This window comes from Tripterygium wilfordii, chromosome 9, assembly GCF_013401445.1.
Source record: "Tripterygium wilfordii isolate XIE 37 chromosome 9, ASM1340144v1, whole genome shotgun sequence".
Lineage (NCBI taxonomy): Eukaryota > Viridiplantae > Streptophyta > Magnoliopsida > Celastrales > Celastraceae > Tripterygium > Tripterygium wilfordii.
Genome location: NC_052240.1, coordinates 5,133,321 through 5,153,078, shown reverse-complemented (window position 1 = coordinate 5,153,078; position 19,758 = coordinate 5,133,321). Strand labels below are relative to the sequence as shown.

Genomic DNA, 19,758 nt, shown 5'->3' with positions numbered 1-19,758 from the left:
AATCAAGGGAACACCCTAGATCACAAACCTACACAAGAGAATGTAGCTAGAAACCCTAACTGACTCCTTAATTTACTTGACTTCACCATATTGAGAAAACCACGTCGATCTTGAGCTCACGAAGAGGCCTTCGATCTACATTGTTGGGTCTTTAACCGCACTAGTATATGACAGTATGAGTGGTTAGATTAACTGGTTGATTATGTGTTTGTGTTATCTGTATTTTTGTGCAGTGATGTAACCTGAAGTAGCTTACATTGTTGGTCTAACTTGATGTAGGCTACTCCAATCACGATTTTGGTTCAGATCCAAACATGCCCTTCGTGTTTCAGCTCAGTTATGAGGTGAATAAAAGTGTTTTATCTCTTGTGTGACTGAGATATTATATTAGGACACTAGTTTAGAGTTATCTTTAAAAAGAAACTCTTTGACTAGGGTTTTAAGCAAAAGGAAACTCTTAGGAATTAAATTTCCTAATTTTATGCAGAAGGAATACTTGGAGATTGGAATTAAGTTTTCTGATTTTGTGTAAAAGGAATCTTACGCTGAAGTCTTTGATGGGTGCCAAAGCAAGTGCTGCTAATGGACTTGCTGCGTTTGGTGAAATATACGCTGAATAGTTGATGTACTAAGGCGTGTATGATTTGGAACTACTATAATCTTCATTCTCATAGTGGATTGTTTCAAAGATTGGTCGCTTGATAGACTCGAGGTTTTTTCCCAATTGAATTTCCTCGTTAATTTCGTGTGTTGATTATTGTTTCTTTTTCCACAAGTTTCCAGATTACTTGGCTAATAATTCTTGGGTAAGAACACACGTACTCTCATACATGCACCTTGGGCTTACAAAGACTCCACAAGGATTCCACATCTTTTAGTGTCATTTGTCGAATAGATGCGTGGTACTTAAAGATAGCTTCTAAACCCTAACTCTAAAGAACACTATTTTGTCTAATTGCAAACGAAGCATTCAAATTAGGTTTGGAACTAAAGTTTCATTTCAAATTTTCACCCCGATTTTGGAAGCTTGGGATTTGGACAAAATTGGGTGTTACCAACACCCTCCAAAATCTCCCATAACCCAACACCCTCAGTACATTTAAAGTGGAAGCCCTAATTTATTGTCAAACTACTCAAGAATAATGAAAGGTAGAACTTGTATGAATTGGCATGCAACAGTAAAAATTCAACAAATAATAATGAAAGAATTGGACCATTTTGGCAATCAACTACTCGTCTTCCATAAGTCTTCACTCCAACATGAGAAAAAAAAAACATAAAATGGTAACAAAGGTCGAATGGATAAAGGCTTGGAAGTGGCACTTTTTAAAGAAAACAAAGCAGTACTCTTTCTTCATCGTCCCTAAGCATTTAGAAGCATTTCCTATGCACGATTGACGGCCCAGACTCATCGTACTCTGCCTTTGCAATCCACATCTGCACTCAAAAAACAGGCAAGAAATACTCGAATTAGATAATTCTTACTTCAACAAGGAACCATTCGTATTCAAATTTATGCATAAAATATAAACAAACCTGCTGGAAGGTGCTGAGAGATGCCAAGATGGAGCCCCCAATCCAGACACTGTACTTCCTTTCAGGTGGTGCCACCACCTTGATCTTCATACTGCTTGGGGAAAGTGCAGAGATTTCCTTGCTCATTCTATCAGCAATGCCAGGGAACATCGTTGAACCACCACTAAGAACAATGTTTCCATACAGGTCTTTCCTGATATCAACATCACACTTCATAATGGAATTGTATGTTGTCTCGTGGATGCCTGCAGCTTCCATTCCAATCATGGATGGTTGGAAGAGGACCTCTGGGCATCGGAAACGCTCTGCACCAATGGTGATAACCTGTCCATCTGGCAACTCATAGCTCTTCTCAACCGAGGAGCTGGTTTTGGAGGTTTCTAGCTCCTGCTCGTAGTCGAGAGCAATGTAGGCCAACTTTTCCTTCATGTCCCTCACAATTTCTCGTTCGGCTGTGGTTGTGAAAGAATAACCACGCTCTGTGAGAATCTTCATCAAGCTATCAGTGAGATCACGGCCTGCAAGGTCAAGACGAAGGATGGCATGTGGGAGGGCATACCCCTCATAAATGGGGACAGTGTGGCTTACACCATCACCAGAATCCAACACAATACCTGCACAGCAAGGGCACAAGCCACAACAGTTGTAATAAAAGGGAAGAAAGTCATGCCAAAGGTGTGAATTCAAAAAAGAGAACAAACTAACACATTTCATCACAACACTGCCATCAACCAAAGTTACAAAATATGAACCAAAGTCACAAAATAAGGTACCTAAAATTTTTTGATGTGCTTATTGATTTGTTCTGCATTTAAGATTTTAAATCTCTAATAGGTAAAGAAAATCATCAAAATGCTTACCAGTTGTACGACCACTGGCATACAAAGACAGAACAGCCTGAATGGCAACATACATAGCAGGAGTGTTGAAAGTCTCAAACATGATTTGGGTCATCTTCTCACGATTGGCCTTGGGGTTGAGAGGAGCCTCAGTAAGGAGTACGGGGTGCTCTTCTGGCGCAACACGAAGCTCATTGTAGAAAGTGTGATGCCATATCTTTTCCATATCATCCCAGTTACTCACAATACCATGCTCGATAGGATATTTCAAAGTTAAAATACCACGCTTAGACTGAGCCTCATCACCAACATAGGCATCTTTCTGGCCCATTCCTACCATAACACCAGTGTGACGAGGACGACCTACAATGCTGGGAAAGACAGCTCTTGGAGCATCATCACCAGCAAATCCAGCCTAAAAAGTTATGTAGCAACAAGTTCTTTATGATTAACTACCCGAAAAGAAGGGTCAGAGAAAAAAATTCCAACACAAATTATCCAAACATAAGACCATCATTAAATACCTTAACCATTCCTGTTCCATTGTCACACACTAGTGGCTGAATATCCTCGGCGTCAGCCATCTTCTACTATCTGTTACATAATAATTCTTTTAGATAATAAAAATATATTCTGGCACGCATAAGGTTAACAACAGTCCAAAGACATTGGTGGGGTATTTAAATTCAATCCTCAATGGTACAGAAAAAAGTCAGAAGTCAATTCCAGGAGGAACACAACTCCCTAGCTAATTCAACATTAATTTCATAATATGCAAAAAAATGAAAATGGGCACTAATTAACATTTATCCCTGGAGCATTATCATAATTCACAGGTACAACCAACCCTCCAATAGTACTGCGTCCAGTGCAACAGAACAGAGTGTAAAATGTAGATAAACAAGACAGATCACAAAAAACAAAGAAACACAAATAAAAGGAAAAAGCAAGCGAACAAAATGAGCACAAAATAGTGTAATGCATACAGCTAGTTCAATATTAATTTCATCATATGCGAAAATGAAATAGGCACTCATTATCATTTATTCCTGGAGCTTTATCATAATTTACAGGTAAACCAACCCTCCCATTGTACTGCACATAATGCAACAGAACAGAGAGTAAAATATATATTATTTTAGATTGTACTGCATAGAGTGCAACAGAACAGAGAGTAGAAAGGAATTTATTTTAGACACATAAGCAACACATCATCTTTCAGTGCACAATAGAATTAGGAAAAGAATACATTTTCCATGAACATCTTAATGCAGTTGATCCAAAAACATCATCACATTTCAATCTAAAAGAAAACAGGACTCAACAGAAATCGTGCCAATTACAGAACTTGTAATAGACAATGATATGCTTCATCAATACATGATAGTTGGAAGTGAACAGATTTTCGATCTAATGGGACTGTTTTTTTACCATTAACAAAAAAGGATCCAGCATTTCATCAGTAATTTTCAGTTACATCCAGTCAAATCAATTTTCTTCTTTTCTTTCTTTCGAAATTTTTTTGGATGCAGCCAAATCAAGATGACAACGAAATCCTTCTCAACAACACTCAAAAACCAGCACAGTAAATAACAACATTGCATGTAATTCACAAAATGTATCAGTTAGATGTCAGTATCACGTGAATAAAAGGAAACAGTTGGTCCCAAGAAGCCCCATTTTCATTCAAAATGGAATTACCAAAATTTCACATTCCGAGCTGTCAGATAAAACACCATAATAAATCATAGAACATCAAACACAATTCAACACAAATTAACTTCGCAATGCACCAAGGCTAAATCACCCACAGATCGTAAACAAAGCTAGTACTCAAACAACACATATGCGCACACAGATAAACATAAAATTCAAAATGATCTCAATTGATCAATCAATCTGTATCAATTCCGTCGATTCAACACATAAACATCAAAATGAGGGAGAACCGAAACGCCAGATCTACAAAGTAATAAACAGGTCGATATGAATGTGAAAGAAAGAAGACGAGAGAGGAACGGACCTTTAAACGCCAAGAGAGAGAGATTGAGGGAAGGAGAGACAGAGAGGGACGGAGACTGCAGGACTCGGAGGCACACAACACAACGGGAGGCTCGTTTTTGAAGGCGTAGTAGAGAAAGGCCATCATATGAAGCTCGAGATGTAATGTGGACCGTTGGATCATATTTCTTTAATTTTAATTTTAAAATTAATTTATTTTATCAGGCTTTATTAATTAAATTTACAAAATTGGAACGCGTCATGGGCCCTCTGCCTGTACAAGCGTGTGGTTATTATACATGCCGGATCCAGCGACTTCCGGTTTTCCAGTCATTTTTATCTCTTTATCCTCATTTTGCCCCTCCCCTTATTTTCAACTTAAAAAAATGCACCAGTGAACAGTTGGTTGAACGGTAATCACCTTGCATGTAAGGTATCACTCACCTATTAGGGTGTGGGTTCGAATCTTACCCCTCCCCAAATCCATGTTTCATAAAAAAATTTAAAAAGAATGCAATTGATAACATAATTGTTGGATAATCACAAAATGTTGGATAGTAATTGAAACTATTGAATAGTCCATATCTATTTGTGTTAAGAACTTGGATACAAGGAGAAGCTTAAGTAAGGTTTTGAAAGTCGGACCGTTCATCGAATTGGAAATAATGGGTCGTTGGCTGAGATGGTAAACTCAACTGCAATAACTCTTAACATAAACGGGAAGTCGTGAGTTCAAATCCTCATCATTCTCGATTATCAAAAAAAATTCTCACCACGACATTAGATCATTGGTTCAAATCTCGCGTCCACCAAATTTACCAGGGAAATGAAAGAATTTGGGAATCAAATCATGATCCTATTAGAGGACATGTGTACTAAGAATTGAAAACAACCCTAATCGGATATACGTGTGCTTTGTCCAAACATTTTTTTTTTATTGGTGAAGAAATTAAGTTGTTGGTAATTTGAGAAATGAAAGAATTGAACATCAAATTTCATGCAAGTCATAAGAAATAAACCACCACTAAATCACAAGAACTCCTCTGCAAAGTCCTAATTAAATTCTCAAATCTCCATTTTTCATCCTTGAAGTGCAATACAAAGTATGGTAATAGCCTTTGGCAGGGGCAGTCGCATAGGAATTAGTCAGTCTGGCCTTAATGATTGGAAAGGAATTATTCACTTCTTCCAAATGGGTGTATTAATTAGAGAGAGCAAGAATATACGGTACTTGAAGATAAATCGCAGCATCACATGCTTCTGAGGTGTCAAAAAGGGGTTTTGCCACCTCTCTGTTTTGAATATACTTCTGCTTTTATGAAAATGGTACAAAAGCTCATATATCTAGGAATCTCCATTATGTGAAGATCCTCCCCCCTTGTTAGTTTTAACAGGATTTGAATTTTGAACATGTTACCGCTTTAAATATTAACAAGGAAAAAGAAACAAGTATTTTTTGGAGAAGCCTTTCGCCAGTCAGTCTCCTTGTCCTTTTGCCAGAACACATTCCCCCCCACTCATGTACTTGTCCACCACACCTACTCTATTCATACGTACTTGCAAATGTTTTTGTCCCATTCTTTACAGATGCAGGCAGGCATGCAGCACGTTAGTTGTGTACATCTTTTTGAGCTACATGGCTTTGTTGTATCCATGACAACAAATATAAAGCTAAAAACAAGTCCAAAACCTTTTATTCTTAGTTCTCATTCATTAATGAACAAGTTTGTTGAGTTTTTTTGTCAAATCAATTCCGAGCTCTGAATTATACTCGAGTATCGCTGACCATGGTCTCCAAAATTTACCATGCAGGAATAGGTCCTCGGTGGGTTGCTTGGTTAGTCCAAAAAACAAAAGGAAAAAAAAAAAAAAAAAACCACTATTGCCTCTGCTTCTATCCATTACTGCACCTTGTTTCTCAAATAATGAACCGGAAAAAAGAGAGGAATTTAGGTTCAAAAAATGTGCAATGTCAAACACAGCAGAGTGGGAATTTGGGAATTTGAAATATCAGGACAACAGTTCATGCATCACCAGAGTGACGCTATTTGAACCCCCATTTTTGCTATTTACACCCCCATTGATTAGATAGTTCTTGGGATTGGAGCGGGTTGTCTCATCTCATATAATATCTGTCTGTGTGTATAACAATATAGAAAGAAAATAACGGCGTTCATGTTTTTGAGACCCTACTTTTACTTTTTACATCCTTTATTGAAAAAACACAATAGGAGGGATAGTTTTTATTTTTTTATTCTTTGTTAACCATGGATCCCACATGCTTTAACTTTTTTCTTCATTTATTTTAAAATCATGGGACCCACCAACTTTACATTTAAATGAAATATTTATATGAAATAAATTAAATTCTTAATAAACTACAAAACATACCATTAATTTATTATCACTAATAACTAGTTATTATCGCTAATAACTAGTTATTACCGCTAATAAATAATAAATGAACAAAAAAGTTGTAATATGGGGGTGTAAGAAGTAATATGAGACTTTTAATTACACGGCGTTACTAAAAATGGCTTTTTAATTTAATTTAACCACCAAATAACATTTCGATACTCAAACAAATGATGTAAATTACAACACTGTGATTTCAGGAGGAAACATAGAACGTCTACACTTAATAAATGCTTCTAGTTGTTATGTGTACGGCGTAACCATGCAGCTGCGCAATCGTACATGTGTCTCAACCATTGAACCATAATGGGAGGCATCGGGTAACCGTTTGTCAAGGCAACTTGGACAAAGTGATTATTGTTAACGAACCCGATAGTGATAATAACGTGTTCATACGGTGGTGGAGGCATTGATTGTAGTGACAAAAATATCAAGCACTGTTCAGAACTAAGAAGATGTAATATGACATTGTACCTTAAAGCAATCAAGTGACCCATGTCTAGCATTGTCATCCAGTTCTGAAGTGGTGCTGGTCTATCTGATTCCCAAAAGTTTAGTGAGTTGTAAATGGAACATGCCCGATCATAACCACCAAATAGTTTAATATACTCTGCCCAAAATGTTCTCAACTCGTTAATCAAGTTTTGCCGAACGTTTACCCATGCATCCTCTCCAAAACCAAGTAATCCAGCAATAGCCGGAAGCCACAATTTCCATCAGCTCTTACATCTTTTACGAACATAATGTAAGGTTGCAATATAGGTGGGAACTGACTAAGATATACATGCTCATAGGCAGTTGACCTCGATCTTGAAATCCTTTGAGTAGGAAGTGGTGGAGTGCTGTAAATAGATGAACAACTATGTCTACCTAGTTCTTGAGAATAACACAAATCTTCCTGCTGAACGAACTCGAATGCAGACGCATAATTGCTAATAGATCTGTCTACTTTCCTGTTTGCGGAGGGGCGAATAGATGAACTACTGTGTCTAACTGGATCCTGAGAATGATTCAAATCGTGCTGAACAAAATCGAATGCGTACTGATTACAACAAGTTGATTTGTCTATTTTCTTCTTTGAGGACGGGCATCCACTAATATTTGTCTTAACAACTGGTTCAAAAAGAGAAGTTATTGATGGATTAATTATTTCCCTCAACTTCCTTAGTAGACTGACTTTATCAGGCTTTGATTGACGCTTAAACTGTTCTGCGAACATTTGTTGCTCGACACTACAATCGATATCATCATTGACAGGTGAAACACTTGGCAATAAGTCAAGTTTTTTCCAAAACTTATCAATGCAAGCAATTGGTATAGGACAATCTTCATTCGTGTATATTGCAAGCTCGTGTGCACATGGTAGTCTATTACTCATACGAAGTTTACATCCGCAAGAGTATATGACTTCACCAATAACTTTAGACTATTCAAATTCCAACCAAATCAGATTCAACGCATCCATTGAGACAAAACCCCATAATTCTCGGAATAGGTCTATTTTGAATCGATATTGGACATTATTTTTGCTTTTCTCCAAATTAGCTTTTTATTGCTGTGAACTGACCTTGGATGAGCTGATGAATAGACGACACTGCTGACTCCAAGTCTGATTGAGGTGTGCCCAAGTATAGTTTCAACTTCGAATGTTGACTCTCGGCTTTGTTAGTAGTCAGGTTGCCGAAATGCATGTAGGTGTCTGTCCAGGCGGATATGAACATCTCCTTATAGAGCATCAACCATACATCTTTAATATAATTCTTGACTTTGGAGTAGTTTTGTAAAATTATCTCAAGAGCAGATAAATTGTGCACATACGCATTATCAGTTTCTGATTCCATTAATATGTGCCACATGGAGTAGAATGAATCCCAAGATTCCTTGTCTCGAAATGATTTTTTACAGTGGGCTATAACAGCTCTGTCGATGTGCCATCTACAAAGCAGTTTCATCGACTCAGGAAATACCTGGGCACACGACCTCATCAATGCCAAATATCTATCAGTGACAATAACTCTCGGAAAAGTTGATTCATCCATTGTCGACCGCAAACAATTCAGTGTCCAAGTATAATTGCCCTCCTTTTCTGATTGTAAGAAAACAAATCCTACACAAAATGTCAACTTTGATGAAGTCACGCCCACAATCTCAAATAGAATCATCCTGAACCTGTTAGTTTTACATGTAGCATGCATCAGTAACACATTTGGGAATGCATGCTTACCAACATAAGAATGATCCTCGATATATAATGCCGCGAAATGGTTATGCACTCCACATAGTACTCTTACCATCCAATCATCATATGTATTCAATTTCATCCCTTTAGCTCTGAATGGACAATCTCGTTTTTTTGTGCCAGTTAACCTTGTGGAGGTTTTCTTACTATTGTAGGTGCCACCACGATCACATTTTAACAAGAATTTGTGTCTCCTCCCGAATCCACCAATCTCTGACCTTTTAATAACAATAACAAAACCCAAATTACGTCCAGTATTCTGCACCCATTCAATTAACGATTTACGCGAATTGAATACCTGAGAATGTTTTAATTTGTTAGAAATTAACAAAATATAGCATGTATTAATTTAGTTATGTAGCATACCATATCGGTGGAAAAATCGTTTGTAACATCCACTTCAATTTCTTCTTCACCTTCATTTACAAGAGCAAGTTCTTCTTCTTGTTTTATTTCATTTATATCAATATCATCCTGCCAACAATACAAATTCACTTTAATATATGTAATTAATCAAAATAATTATTAAAAAAAATAAAAATTGATATATTTATCTTATCACTAGAACTACTTGACAATCTTAGCTCTTCACCCCATAATTTCAGATGATCCATCTTTTCTCAACCTCAAATGGGAGAATGGTGATTATAAGCAAAAAGGGAGACCCGACTGGTTATTCTGACTATGTGTCACTCATCCAATACTACAGAAATCTACACACAGAGTTGACAAAGCTCACTTGATGCCATGAAATGAGGGCAATACCGCAATAAGATAGTCCTCGTACCCAACATCATCTGTACCAAAGACAAAAATATATGTTTGAATATGAACTTAAATATCTAATAACAATAGGCCCAAATACATGTTTTATTGGGAAAAAAAATAAAAAAGGAAAAGATAATGACTCAAAGAACACTAGAAGCACACCTCACGGCTCAAACAGAGCTGAGCAGGAGCGTCGAAGGTGGCACTGCGGGAGTTGGTGGCGGAGTACACAATTGGGTAAGTCTATGGATCTGGAGGTGGAGAGTGGGCGTTGGATAGAGCTTTTGGGTTTGGGTTTGAAGGTGGATCAGCGGTTTTAAATTAACCTAGATGGTTCACCGATCTTCAAGCTAGAAAGTAAATAGCACTTGCAAGAGGTGACCCCATCCGAATCTAGACATTTGTCGTAGGAGAACGAATGAGGCAATGGGTGACCCCCTTCTCGTACTCTTGAATTTGACTTTTCTGGAAAGATTTTCCTTTTCCAAAAATTATTCTCATTTCTTGAAAGACTTTATGTAGAGTGACACTTGTTGAATTCGTTGTCATGGGTCACATGACCAGTTGAAGGCGAAGCAAAGTGTGAAGCGGTGACCGCTCTATGCATAATACATACTTTGACACATGAGGTCCTTTTTCTTAAAAAAAAATTTTTTTGTTACTGTAACTTAACTTGTAGGTTCAAAAACACATAATAAGAGAGACATAAATATGTGTTTTTCGATAAAGTATAGTGACAATGTGGCACAAAACATATCATTAATTTATTATCACTAATAACTAGTTATTACCACTAATAATTAGTTATTAGATGTATAGCTAGTTATTACTATTAATGCCTAGTTATCATCACTAATAACTAGTTATTACCACTAATAACTAGTATTAGTTATTACAATTAAAACTAGATATTACCACTAATTACTAGTTATCATCACTAATAACTAGTTATTAGATGTATAGCCAGTTATTATCACTAAAAACTAGTTATTAGTGGTAATAACTTGCTATTAGTGATAATAACAAGTAATTAGTGGTAATAACTAATAAGTGGTAATACCTACTTTTAGTTGTAATAACTAATACTAGTTATTAGTGATGATAACTAGGTATTAGTGGTAATAACTAACTATACATCTAATAACAAGTTATTATTGGTAATAACTAGTTATTAGTGGTAATAACTTGTTATTAGTGATAATAAATTAATGGTATATTTTGTAGTTTATTAAAAATTTAATTTATTTCATTTAAATGTAAAGATGACGGGTCCCACGATTTTAAGATAAATGAATAAAAAAGTTGACTAAAGCATGTGGGACCCACGGTTAACAAAGAATAAAAAAAACCATCCCTCCTGTTGTGTCTTTTCAATAGGGATGTAAAAAGTAAAAGTAGAGGGTCTCAAAAGCATGACCCGTGATTATATTAACAATTCCAACATCTTCTCCAATAGAAAGGAAAAAAGAGCTGCTAGCTAGTACTAGATGCCAATACTAGATGGGGGTGTAAGAAGTAATATGGAGGTTTAAATAGCGACGTCACCAGAATCTTGCAATATTTGATTTGACTATTTAAAAAGGAACCAACTCTCTTTTTGGGACATGACTCAAATACATTCAATTCTACAAAAAATAAACTACCAGCTACATATCAAGGATCATCTTTTTGAGGTGCAATCCAATAAATTAATCAAACTAAGCCACTCGTCAGATACTTGCACAAAATAAAAGCAAAAAAAAAAAAGAAAGAAAGAAACGTCAGATAAGTATCCCAACAACTCGGAGAAATTTGCTTCCAAAATGGATCCAAGACTTTTTGCGTGTGACCAGAATGGAACTTGATACAAGTCATTATTGATGCAGCTGATTACAAACGAGGTATGAAGGGACTGAGTGAGGCAGCATCACAAGTAATTTCTACAGAAATGGAGGCAATATCACCCATCGTCGTGGATATTTAGGCCTTCCCTCCTTCCCGTCAAACAGCTGCAGATGTCAAGGTGAGAGATAATAAGCAAATTAGGTAAAGCGGAAGACAAGGACAGGCATAGAAGATAAAAATTTCAGATTCTGTTTTCGGACTTCAAATTTTTGTTATGTAAAATCTGAATAAAGACCAAACTCTCCACCATCCACCTTTCACAAACAAAAGACAGACCAACAATAACTTAGAGCCAGCCCCAAACGAAGATTTCCTCAGGTTTTATAATCTAATAATTGGGGTGGCAAGAAAATATATTATGTATCTCATTGATCACAAAATAAAATAAATGAAGCAGTTCAACCCAGTGATTTGATAAATTTGACAACAATGTCAAATTAGATTTGATCCAACTTGAACATCGTCATTCTCCAAAGCACGTAGACAAACACAAGTTCATATTAAATACAAGGGTATATGTGTAAGTATATATGTACCATTACATAAGTACCCAAATCTTTACCCTCTAGATATGATGACAAAAGTGCTCCGTCTTATACAAAATCAAAGCTTAAAGCCACAATCCATATATATGTGCCGGTATTAAGACACCTTCTCAACATAGAAAGAAAAACAAGGAGTTCGTAGAAAGTTTTCCTTATTGTTTTATAATCTTTCAAATAATAGGAGTGAGAACAAAGTTTTACCAAAGAACCACATTGATTGGAAAATGGAAATTACTAAACAGTTCAACCTAGTGCTTCAATTAATTTGAAATTTCAACTAAGATTTTTCCCGACTTGGGCCTAATCATCCAAAGCAAGTAGTTATCCAAGCCCTTCCATACGAATTCAAATTAAGACAAGCATACATGTGCAAGAACAGAGGTAATGATACTGTGATACACAAGTACACATAGCTCTACATAGTAAACATGATGACAAATATATGACTCTAATTCCATCTTATACGCAATAAAACCACAATGCATAAAGAGCATAACGATATATGTGCAAGTGTGTGAATTTACTTTTTATAGCATAGAAAGGAAAAAGGAGTTACCTTCTTCAACCGACGGTGCTTCGCAAGGGCCCAATTGGTCATGATAAGAGCAGCAACTACCATAAAGATATAGCCAGCAACAGTTTGTGTTGCAATATTGAATCCCAGCCACTGGTAAATTTCTGTAGTGTAATTCGCACAAGTCACAATGTTGAACAGAAATCCTTGTGGAATCTGATATCCCCCATTCCCATCAGGGCTACGAAGATTCCTCAATAAAATGTGGCAATAGAAATTTGCAAGTTGACAAACCAACCCAATCCCAAAGCCAATCTTCATTTGGAGGTCACCAACAGGAGTGTAGAGGGGGTGGTTCACATAATATGCAATGTAAGAACCAAAAGACCAGTAATAAGCACAATTTCGGAATACGTTTGCTAGTGGCGAGGTTGCATGGCTGAAACGGTGCACAAAAAATGTTTCCATAATACGTTTGAAATAGTGGAAACACCAGTAGTACAAAGCATATGTCTGCACTGGGTGGATGACACGCTCTCCCTTGTAGCCGAAGAATTGATACACAGGGAAGTAATAAAAGACTGGATAGAGGAAGAGAGGACCAAAATACTCGCAGAAAAAAAGTGTACGGTAGGAGACTTGTGGACCAAGGTCCTTGAACACAACAGTTAAGTTCTCTGCATTCCCATCACAGTATTCTTTGAGACTCTTCTTATAGTTAAGGACAACAGGCCTCTCCTTCGTTCCAGGTTTTTGGGGGAGGGTAAGCCTCTGCCTTGAAGGGTAGAACTTTTTAGCTGTTGAGGTGACACAAACAAATTAGATCACTTGAAATCAAACAACATCTATTGCATCTAAGACAGACAACCACCCAATTTTCTTCTTTTGATTGTTTTTCTTTGTTCAACCTTTTTAAAATGTCTTTCTTCTTTTACATTTTTATAAGTTGGATAAGATCTCAAAAGGAACCACTTATGCAAAATACAATAACAATCATAGTGTCAGTGGCGACAGCCTCACACAATCAAACAATAAGCCTAATATGATGACTAAAAAATTACATGTGACATCCGCTCATCCAAGAGAGATGGTTGGTCTTAACAAGGACAAAATACAGATCTCCTTAAGGTTAGTTTATCACTATCAATTCAACGTCAAACAATGGAAAATATCACGGAATCTATGCCAAACATTCATGAAACTTTAAATCACAGTCCTTCTGAAATTCAATAAGGAACAAGGATTTTTATGGACATTGATACAGAAATACAGAATCAACATAACTTGCACTTGTTGGAGTCATAATTTCGAGAACAAAATTTCCAATAATATTCATGACAGCTCTAAATCAAACCTACACCATCATAAACACACAAAAAAATTTAAATGCATAACATCACAAAAACAGAAGGAATTTAACAGAGGAAAAAGCAAAAAGGCAGGAACCATAACCATAACCAGTACTTACTTCGCCGATGGATTGCCTCCTGTAGATCAGCCACCGTTGCCTGTGAAAACAACACAAAGACAAACAAAATTACAACTTGAACGCCAATTAGAATAACTTAGCCTTCTCACAAAAACCCCATCTTGTTTATATCGAAGTGAAAAAACAATCAACAGTTCCTCAATCACTTCAAATCACAGTAGTTCAACGCTCGTGGGTTTAATTACTATTCCACTCCCTTGAATTCCCCAGAAATAAAACAGTACAGTAAACAGCCAGTACAACATACCGAGTCATTGAGGTCGAGTCCTCCTTTGATGACTTCTCTACCGCTGCGTGAAACAACAGTGACTTTCATTTTGGAGAGAAACCCAATTCTCGAAATGACTTCCCAAGAGATCAGAAGCTGCGAATCGACCACAGAAGAGAAAGAGGGCAGTCAAGTGAGATCTCAAAAAGGGTATGGACAGGCTTTTTAAGAAATTAAAAACAGTTAGTAGAGATAATTTAATGGGAGATTATTATAATAAAGGCCTGCGGTTGGGGAGGGGTAGGAGAGCCACACACAATCCTTAATTGCTCCCACATTCCACCCCATCATGTGAATTTCCACTTGTGGGCCAGGGTTTGTGTGCCTTCTTGATCTTGACACGTGTACATTGGAATTATGGAATTATAGGTATGAGGCCCCTACCAAATCTGACATGATTAACGGGAATTTTAGCTAAAGCTTTATTCAAACTAAGTCAATTGACCGGTTTTCTTCCTTTTTTTAAGTTCATTAATCATTGCATTGAGAGGTAAAAATAGAGAGAGTGTTTTCTAATTTTTTTTAAAAGAAAGAAATGGTATTGAGAAATATGTTTTTCATTAAAATCGAATATTGAACACAATATGCCTCACTCAATCGATTGTCAACCGAGTCACCTCTCGTTGATAAAAAAATATAGGGCTTACCTAAAGCCTTTTAGCCATTTTTGAGATTTTCATATTATATTTTACTCTCTCACTAGTTAAAATATTCAAAAAGAGTTGAGAGATGGATGCACTTGAAAATTATGTAAAGGTTAAGACCCGTGGCTAAATCATAAAAACATGGTGTGATTAATGTTGGTTTTTGGCATGTTAAAAATTATATAGGGATGATGTCTTCCATTTATATATTGTATTAACCTGGCTTCACTTCAATATCTGGTCCATTTCTGATAAATGTCCTTGACAAGGGGAAAAAAAATTTAAATTTGCCATGCAAAAACTAGACCTTATTATTGTGGCATTTGAACTAATTTAAGGCATAGGTAGTTTGTAGTTGAGCCACTCTCAACATTAAACGAATGAACTTGTAACTGCCAATTCCCCCACTCCACAAATAAATGTGTAATGCACATAAGACATGACATATTTCCTGTTCACATCAATTCGTGAATGCCGTGAGTTAGAGCATGGAGTCTTAAAAGCACCGACAGCAAAAGAGCCATGTTCTGGAACTAGCTATCTAAGTAATAAACCCCGTCACGCATACTCCCCATTTCAGTCATATTTGAAGTGAGTCGATCCTTTATGAAACATTGAGTAGGTGATAGTGTCTTTTAAACCTTGACCTAGCACAAAGGGATGGAAATGGAGAAAGGAGAATTTAGAGAGAACAAAAAAGACACAGTTGGGGAGATTGCTCTTCGTTTCATATCCATGTCAAAACTGACTTACTCTACAGCTAAACAAGTTAATAATCAGTTGAAACAACCGACTCTAGCTAATAGATGTCAGCTAGCTAAGCATCAATTCACAAAACACTAAATAAAATATACGTTCCTATTAAACGGGATTGATGGAGATTATTTTCATTAAAGAAAACAAATGAACAATACAACCTAAATAGAAGACATATTCAACGGTCATAAATGGAGACAAGACAATGAACTGTGACAGGACTAACAGTTGTACACAACTATCCGTTGTGAGACAAGTAATATTTAAAAACAAGATACACAATACATGGGCTTAGCATTTGGGCTTGTTGTGACTTGAGTCTTGATTCTTATTGGGTTGCTCTACATATTGTAATATACTCTCTTTACACCCCCGCAAGCTGAAGGGGGGTAAAACCACTCCAAGCTTGGAACGAAGATCAACAAAGCGAGCGCGAGATAAAGATTTAGTGAGAAGATCAGCAAGTTGAATAAGAGTTGAAATTTTCTGAACTTGAACTGAACCATTGTTGACAAGAGCACGAACAAAATGCAAGTCAATGGCGATATGTTTCATACAAGAATGTTGAACAGGATTAAGACTCAGATTGGTAGCACCTTGATTGTCACAATAAATAGTAGGGGTTGAAGAAACTGGAAGATGAAGTTCACGCAGTAAGCTTTGAAGCCAAACAACTTCGGACACAGCGAAGGCAAGGGCTCGATACTCTACCTTAGTTGAAGAACGCGCAACCACCTTCTGTTTTTGAGATTTCCAGTAAATTAAAGTAGAGCTAAGAAACACCAAATAGGCTGAGGTGGAAGAACGATCGTCGGGATTGCCAACCCAATCAGAGTCAGAGTAAGCATTGAGAGGTAGGGGTGTCAAACAAGTTGAATCAGTATAGGTATGAAGTTGGAGAGAAGAATCCCAACGGATGTGAAGACCCAAGGTAAGAGTGCCTTTGAGATACCGCAGCACACGTTTGAGAAGAGTCCAATGAGTAGACGTAGGAGCAGCCATAAACTGGGCAAGACGATTAATTGGGAAGCTGATGTCAGGCCGTGTAAGACTAAGATATTGCAGTGCACCAAGTAATTGTCTGTAAGGAGTGGGATTGACTAGAGGCTCTCCTTCTGTAGCATTAGTGGTGAAATGAGAAGGCAAAGGTGTATGGACAGCTTTGGCACCAGCCATGTCAGCACGATCCAAGATGTCACGAATGTACTTCTGTTGTGAGAGAAACAGACCAATGGCACTGGGATGAACCTCAATGCCGAGGAAGTAAGAGAGATCACCAAGCCCTTTCAGGGAGAATGAAGTAGAGAGAGTCGTGGTAAGCCTGCGAAGAATACAAGGATTAGAACTAGTTAAAATAAGATCATCCACATAAACTAATATATACATTAAATGATTATTTTCTTGGAGAACAAAAGGAGAAGAATCTGCAACAGAGCGAACAAAGCCAAGTCGAAGAAGACAATTACTAAGAGCCATATACTAGGCCCGTGGGGCCTGTTTCAAACCATAGATAGATTTATGGAGTTTGCATAGATGATGAGGATGATTGGGATCCGTAAAGCCACGAGGTTGCTTCATATAAATAGTTTCTTGAAGAGAGCCATGAAGAAAAGCATTATTGATGTCTAACGGGACACAGCAATAGTAAGAACAATTCGAACAGTTGCAGGGCACACAACAGGGCTAAAAGTATGTGTATAATCAAGGCACGGACTTTGAGCATAGCCCTGAGAAACCAAACGTGCCTTGTAGCGGGCGATAGACCCATCAGGATGATATTTGAGGCGAAAAATGCATTCGGATCCGATTGGATGATAATCAGGAGAAGGGGGGGACCAACGTCCATGTTTGATGTTGCATGAGAGCATTAAATTCAGCTTGCATGGCAGCTTTCCATAATGGATGAGCTAAGGCAGTTTTGACAGTACGTGGTTCATGAGACAAAGGAAGAGGATGAACAGTGGTGAGATGGAGTTTCTTAGGATGGAACACGTTGTTCATGGATCGGGTAGTGACTCGAGAAGTGGTAGTAGCAGATGGAGCAAGATTAACAGGAGGAGTAGGAGAACTAACATGAGATGGTGACATGATAGGAGCAGGTGTATGAGATACTGGGGTAGAGGAAAGAGGTGGTGAAACTACAACAAGAGAGGCAGAAGAGTCAACATTTGAAACAGTAGGAATAGAGTGAGGAAGTACGGAAGGTGTATATGATGGAAAGTGATGTTCATTGAACTTGACATGACAGGAAAGATACACTTTATGAGTGACTAGGTCAAAACACTTGTAAGAGCTCTGGGTAGTGGAGTAACCAATAAAAAGACAAGGTAGAGATCGACGTGGAAGTTTATGGGAAGTATATGGGCCAAGCCAAGGGTAACATTCACAGCCAAAGGTACGTAGCTTGATATAGTTTGGAACTTGTTGAAATAATTTTTGAAAGGGACTAATAGAGGATGTGGAGGAAAGAGGCAGTCTGTTGATTACGTAGGTAGCAGTTTGAAACGCAAAAACTCCAAAAGGTATAAGGTAGTTTGGCAGCATGGAGAAGAGTACGAGCTGTCACTGTAAGATGCCTGTGTTTACGTTCAGCAAGAGCTACATGCTGAGGCGTATAGGGTGGAGAAGTGAACCAGCTGATCCCTTCTTGATTAAGATAAGTTTTCAATTTTTGATATTCGCCACCATTGTCAGTGTAGAGAGTGCAAATAAGTTGTTGAAACTGCTTTTCCACCAAACGTTTAAATTGTAAAAAGACATTAAAAACTTCAGATTTGGCATGTAAGGGAAATAACCAAGTATATCTCGTATGGTGATCCACAAAAATAATATAGTAGGTATAACCATCAATGGATTGCATAGGAGCAAGGCCCCAAACATCACTGTACACAACATGTAAGGGAGAGGTACTGGAAACAGTAGAAGCACCAAACGGTTGCTTGTGCATTTTATTTAATATGCAGGAAGTACATGGAAGAGCAGTACAAGAAATCTGCTGAGTACATGGCAGAGATGCATTATTCATAATAGTAGAAAACATATTAAAGGAGGGATGGCCCAAACGATGGTGCCAACCATCCAGAGTAGTCCGAATGCTGGATACAGAAGTTGAGGCAACAAAACAAGATATTTGGGGAGGATCAAAATAATAAACACCATCAGAGCAGCGTCCTTTAGCCATAATTTCACCCGTATGTAGGTCCTTAATAAGACAATGAGAAAAGAAAAATTTAACGGAGGCATCATTATGTTTAAGTTAACTCATAAACATATAATAAATTTTTATTTAACATATGCACACAGAGAGTGTTAGTGACTTTCAGACATCGTGTGTGCATAGGGAAAAATGTGGTGCCCGTGTGTGAGATTGGCAAACCTGATCCATCACCTAGCTTTACTTCATCAGTTTCATCATATTCTAAATGAATGGAAAGATTGTTGAAATATGGTGTCATATTATGACTAGCACCAGAGTCCAGTAACCAAGAGGAGTTGGGATCAGCAGCATGATTTTGGGATGCAGTAGTGGAAGCATAATGCACAGATGGTGGATAACTAGATACAGGAGCAAAGTGGTAACTGGGTGCCAGATTTGTTGAAATTTTGAATTTGAAATAGCGGTTAGCAGGGTGGCCTGGACGTTCACACAGTTGACAAATAAGACGAGAAAATCCCAGTCCGTGGCCATTTCCACGACCACCTCTGCCTTGCCATGAGGGATTGCCACGACCACCTTGACCCTGCCAAGGGTGATGAGTTTTAGAACCAGAAGTGGAGGAACCACCTAGTTGTTTTTGAGTGAAGTTGGCAGTAGCCAAGATGTTAGAATTGTTGGTATGCAGACGATTCATAAAGTTCTC

General features: G+C 37.5%; 3 protein-coding genes across 3 annotated transcripts; all 3 read right to left on the bottom strand.

Annotated features, from left to right (window-relative positions):
* Positions 1-1,158: 1,158 nt before the first annotated feature.
* LOC120006514 (actin-97-like) lies at positions 1,159-4,506 on the bottom strand. Its single transcript, XM_038856573.1, has 5 exons — positions 4,399-4,506; positions 2,900-2,969; positions 2,397-2,790; positions 1,537-2,150; positions 1,159-1,437 (listed from the first exon to the last, which is right to left on the bottom strand). Exons 2-5 carry the CDS (start codon positions 2,957-2,959, stop codon positions 1,372-1,374), a joined length of 1,134 nt encoding a protein of 377 aa, XP_038712501.1. The 5' UTR covers positions 2,960-2,969; positions 4,399-4,506; the 3' UTR covers positions 1,159-1,371.
* A 2,940-nt stretch (positions 4,507-7,446) lies between these two features.
* On the bottom strand, positions 7,447-9,452 carry LOC120005936. The gene is made up of 3 exons (XM_038855817.1): positions 9,447-9,452; positions 8,359-9,328; positions 7,447-8,198 (listed from the first exon to the last, which is right to left on the bottom strand). The coding sequence occupies exons 1-3, from the start codon at positions 9,450-9,452 to the stop codon at positions 7,447-7,449; spliced, it is 1,728 nt and encodes a 575-aa protein (XP_038711745.1).
* A 1,887-nt stretch (positions 9,453-11,339) lies between these two features.
* On the bottom strand, positions 11,340-14,688 carry LOC120004911 (very-long-chain enoyl-CoA reductase). The gene is made up of 4 exons (XM_038854256.1): positions 14,478-14,688; positions 14,210-14,249; positions 12,784-13,538; positions 11,340-11,786 (listed from the first exon to the last, which is right to left on the bottom strand). Exons 1-4 carry the CDS (start codon positions 14,544-14,546, stop codon positions 11,718-11,720), a joined length of 933 nt encoding a protein of 310 aa, XP_038710184.1. The 5' UTR covers positions 14,547-14,688; the 3' UTR covers positions 11,340-11,717.
* Positions 14,689-19,758: the final 5,070 nt, after the last annotated feature.

Coding starts and splice junctions, on each gene's coding strand:
- LOC120004911 (XM_038854256.1), bottom strand. CDS start 14,546: ATGAAAGTCACTGTTGTTTCACGCAGCGGTAGAGAAGTCATCAAAGGA. Junction 13,539..14,209: donor GGAGGCAATCCATCGGCGAA/GTAAGTACTGGT, acceptor TCACCTCAACAG/CTAAAAAGTTCTACCCTTCA. Junction 11,787..12,783: donor AGCACCGTCGGTTGAAGAAG/GTAACTCCTTTT, acceptor TGACATCTGCAG/CTGTTTGACGGGAAGGAGGG.
- LOC120005936 (XM_038855817.1), bottom strand. Junction 8,199..8,358: donor TATTCATCAGCTCATCCAAG/GTCAGTTCACAG, acceptor TTATTGGTGAAG/TCATATACTCTTGCGGATGT.
- LOC120006514 (XM_038856573.1), bottom strand. CDS start 2,959: ATGGCTGACGCCGAGGATATTCAGCCACTAGTGTGTGACAATGGAACA. Junction 2,791..2,899: donor ATGGAACAGGAATGGTTAAG/GTATTTAATGAT, acceptor ATAACTTTTTAG/GCTGGATTTGCTGGTGATGA. Junction 2,151..2,396: donor TGCCAGTGGTCGTACAACTG/GTAAGCATTTTG, acceptor CTTGCTGTGCAG/GTATTGTGTTGGATTCTGGT.